General features: G+C 41.1%; 1 protein-coding gene across 1 annotated transcript; it reads right to left on the bottom strand.

Annotated features, from left to right (window-relative positions):
• Positions 1-3,387: 3,387 nt before the first annotated feature.
• On the bottom strand, positions 3,388-3,777 carry LOC139443777 (uncharacterized). The gene has a single exon (XM_071224695.1). It carries the CDS (start codon positions 3,775-3,777, stop codon positions 3,388-3,390), a length of 390 nt encoding a protein of 129 aa, XP_071080796.1.
• Between the last annotated feature and the right edge of the window lie 1,091 nt (positions 3,778-4,868).

Genomic DNA, 4,868 nt, shown 5'->3' with positions numbered 1-4,868 from the left:
CATAGTGGCACAATGCCTTTCACTCGCAAATAATTACGTAACATACCGGGGGTAGTTCTACTCCCCCGATAAATAACTGTTAACCCAGAATGTAACAAATTCAGTCTTTCATACATGTAGAACCTTTTTTTCAAGCATACCAGCAGCCACATTCTTTAAAGATCTGTGTAGTCATTCAATTTGAAACTGTATTTAATTATTACCTACTGAGATGATTCGAAAAAAACACAACGTAAATGTAATAAAACAGGAACAATAAATACTTGTTCTGTGTTGAGGCTCATGTTACACTAGCGGTCATTCCAAAAAAACATTTGGATCAAGAAGGAAAAACATTAATTGAATAGATTGTAATATAAGCCCACCACTGAGCACAACGAAACGGAAAAGAAACCGGACGTGGACGTAGACGTAGACGTAGACGTAGATATATAACGTCCATGTCAGAGAAAAATCAATGTCGATAATATGCCGAAGCAGATTACACTGGGTGTGAAAGGCAATATAGAAGGGAAATGTATATGGGTGGATCCCTGACGCTTTGTTTTTGCTTCACCCTTCAATCATATAATGCATGAATGTATTGTCAACGACGTCATACCGAGGGAGCCGGCAGGACCGTTACCAAGTTCTGTTCTGTCCTGATAGCAATTGTTGCACAAAATCTGCCTTGACAGTAACCAGCGAAAAATCAATTTCACAATAAACACGCATATCTTCGTACAGTATGTTAACTGTACAATACATAACGGCAACGCTAGAGAAGAATCAGTCATGATTATCTGCCGAAACAGATTCCATTGGACGTAAAGGGCATCATGGTGGTGAAAATATAAATTACTGGAAAACACCGGATTACTTCTAATTTGATACATTACACTACACTGTCTCTTCAAGAGGAACACACATGTACATTACATCTCATTATGTGTGTGACTTTAAAGAATGAAGAATGTATAATATTCAAATTAGCTTACCTGAAGAGTTTGGATGGGATTTATCTGCACTGTTCACAGCTGTAGCTCCTGAGTATACTGTTTCTTTGGAGCAAATGCTTTCGTTAATGTACGTTTACGAGTCAAAATTACTAAACGTCCATTAAATTGACATTAGGCCCACGCTGTTTGAGATCGCCGTGGTCGCGGGAGTACTAATGTTTTCAGCCAGTCAACGAGAGAGATGAACAACTGGGTGTTGAATAACAAGAGCCCCAAGAGCTCTCTGATTGGTCCAGTCAGAACAGTAAGTTCTGCTACAAGCTTTGCGATTGTACCTTTACACTGCACAGTGTTAATGGATGGTTGTATTCAAGCTTCTGTCGTGTGTCACAACCGCTATTAAGAACGTCAATACATATTGTGAGATAAAAGTTTAACGATTTAGGAGGGATTGGTTGTACGGGAAGGGAAGTGGCGAAATGCTAATAGCAGAGACCGGGATAAATTACGGATATGCAAAGCTGTCCATGCTGCTAATGAGAAGTGTTGAGTCGGAAGGCCTTTCAGTTCATCTCATAATGTCATAAACCGTGTGTGGTTTCCAGCCACAAACATTTTCACTGTTGGTCGATACGGAGTATGATGAGTAAACTATGTACATCAAAGCCAATCTTCTAATAGGGTGTGTGTGTGGGTGTGGGTGAGGTGTGAGAACATGTGCGGAGAGGGGAGTGAGTGGTTGTAGTTATCTGGTCAACGGTCAATACAAGACGGTCAAGATGGTGTGGTGATGACGGTAGCACGCCATTAGGGAATACATTGAGTTTGAAATGCATAAAACAAGATATATGATCGTATGCTTAATAATGTATTTCATATATATATATTCCCCTATCACGATCAATATAGTATTATATATGACCGTCTTTCTATCAACAGTGATGCAGTATTATGTGTAGTGATGTAGTTTTATAAATGAATGCCTCTCTGTCACGTGCGCCAAATGACCGTGTCCCTGTCGCAGATAACATTGATGCAGTTATATGACAGTGTTTCTGTCAGTTACACCTTTGATTGAGGATTATATATGACCGTCTTTCTGTAAACATTGATGCAGTATTATGAGTGACCGTCTTTCTGTCAGCATTGATGTCGTGTTATATATGACGTCATGCTGTCAGCATTGACGTCCAGCTATACATGACGTCATGCAGTCGCTTTGATGTCGTGTTATATATGACGTCATGCTGTCAGCATTGATGTCGTGTTATACATGACGTCATGCTGTCAGCCTATTTCTGTCAATGTTGGTGTAGTGTCATATATGAGCTCCTCTGTGTCAACTGGACCCTTCACGTAATAATATATATTTCCGTCATTCTGTCAACATTGATTTAGCATTACATATGGTCGTCTTTCTGGCAACATTGATTTTGCACCTTTGATGTAGTGCTACATATGACACTCTCTCTGTCCATTGAGCCATGGTGTAGCATTATATAAGGCCGTCTTTCTGTCAATTACACCCTTGATGTAGTGCTACATATGACACTCTGTCCATTGAGCCATGGTATAGCATTATATAAGGCCGTCTTTCCGTTAATTACACCCTTGATGTAGTGCTACATATGACACTCTGTCCATTGAGCCATGGTATAGCATTATATAAGGCCGTCTTTCCGTTAATTACACCCTTGATCTAGTGCTACATATGACACACTGTCCATTGAGCCTTGTTATAGCATTATATAAGGCCGTCTTTCCGTTAATTACACCCTTGATGTAGTGCTACATATGACACTCTCTCTGTCCATTGAGCCTTGGTATAGCATTATATAAGGCCGTCGTTCCGTTAATTACACCCTTGATGTAGTGCTACATATGACACTCTGTCCATTGAGCCTTGTTATAGCATTATATAAGGCCGTCTTTCCGTTAATTACACCCTTGATGTAGTGCTACATATGACACTCCCTCTGTCCATTGAGCCTTGGTATAGCATACATATAAGGCCTAAGTCATTCACAAATATAGAAAGTATTTAGTTCGCTCACATTGTATGGCGTATGTGTCATAAACATAGCATTGATTAATAATGAAAAGAAATACTGGTATTAGTTGTATTCTTTTCAAGATTGTTTTTGACAGGTCTGTATTAGTTTGATTTCAGACGCCTAATTCACTTCGACCTGTGATGAATTGTGACATTATTAATTATTCAACATTGCCTGTTTCCGCTAGATTGCATAAATACTTTATTCATAGGTAGCATCGGTGGACCAATGTCATACCGAACCTAATGAGTACATTGTGGACTACTTTTAAGGTATATACAACAGCAGCTTTAAATGTAAGTGAGACCAACGTACATAGTGTTATAACTATGTGATTGTGATGTAGATACATTCTTCATACACATTCTCGTACAGTGTATGTTCTCTACAGGTACTTACTGTGGTGATGCAGTGATGTTAGTGGCGACAGAGGATGTTGGGGATTGCAGGGGGTGTTGGTGATGGCAGGGGGTGTTGGGGATTGCAGGGGGTGTTGGTGATGGCAGGGGGTGTTGGGGATTGCAGGGGGTGTTGGTGATGGCAGGGGGTGTTGGGGATTGCAGGGGGTGTTGGTGATAGCTGGGGGTGTTGTTGATGGCAGGGGGTGTTGTTGATGGCAGGGGGTGTTGGTGATGGCAGTGGATGATGGTGATGGCTGGGAGTGTCGGTGGTGACGGGGTGTTGTTGATGGATGGGGATGTTGGTGATGGCAGGGGTTGTTGTTGATAGCTGGGGGTATTGGTGATGGCAGGGGGTGTTGTTGATGCCGGGGGGAGTTTAACCATCTAAAAGAAATTAAAAGTACCCACTTGCACGAAAAGAATGTTTTGGTTGATAAAATATATCCGCTAAAATTAAACTCGATGCCACCTTGTTCTTATTACTTCGACATTAGAACAAAAATTATTCCAGCATAACATGGAATCAGCATATATGTATCAAGAACGTATTCAAACAACTCAAAACGGTTTGAAATCAGAATGACATAATGATTTAAGTTAAGTTGCCCCCGCAGCATGGCAGGAGAACTGCACACAAACATTTTATGCAAATGGTGTGAGTAGCGGGGGCTGCCGGTAAGTCAGGAAATGCTTACCCTTTTCGCGAACTACTGGTGAGATCACTGATTTTCTGTGATCCATTAATTTTCTTTTCATTCCTATTTTTCCTTTTACGCCCGGTGAAATCTGATTCGTCGGATAATCGAGACTGGTTATTCTCTGGCAATGACGTCTTATATATTAAACATCCAAATAATACACGGCTACTCAAATTAATGGTTCTAGCTGTTACCAATATGGTCAGTATGTCCACGCTCTATATGACTCTCTGGACTTTCTTAATCCATAGTGTGACTTGACTTGTATACTGAACCATGGATAGATATATAAGAAACCTTATTTGTTCAAACACTGTAAACATACTTTGAGACATATTAAAAAGATGAAACTTGGCCAAACTGATCATCAAGGATGAAATTAAAGTGTCAAATGTTCTTAAAGTGAAACACAACACTTGTCTCTGAGAAAATGGCATCACAAGTCAGTATCTCGTGTGTCCGCCATGTGCATTGATGAATGCCGTGCAACGTCGTTTGATGAAGGCCATAGGCACATTGGCCCACACTCTGAGGAACGCCTGATGCTGTTTAGCTGCAGGTGTCGGCCTTGGTCGGACGTCATTCAGCTGTTTTTTTAATCTCGCCCCACAGATGCTCAATGGGATTTAAATCGGGACTGAGGGCAGGCCACTGCATGGTTCTGATGCCATTCTGCTGGAGGAAGTCTCTTGTGGGCATGGGCGTTATCACGCTGAAATTCGTGGTTGCGGCGACGTGCCAAATGAGGTATGGCGTGTGGTCTCAAGATTTGATCAA

This window comes from Haliotis cracherodii, unplaced genomic scaffold (genome assembly GCF_022045235.1).
Source record: "Haliotis cracherodii isolate W230 unplaced genomic scaffold, xgHalCrac1.p SCAF_5, whole genome shotgun sequence".
NCBI lineage: Eukaryota > Metazoa > Mollusca > Gastropoda > Lepetellida > Haliotidae > Haliotis > Haliotis cracherodii.
This window is presented reverse-complemented; position numbering and strand designations above follow the sequence as displayed.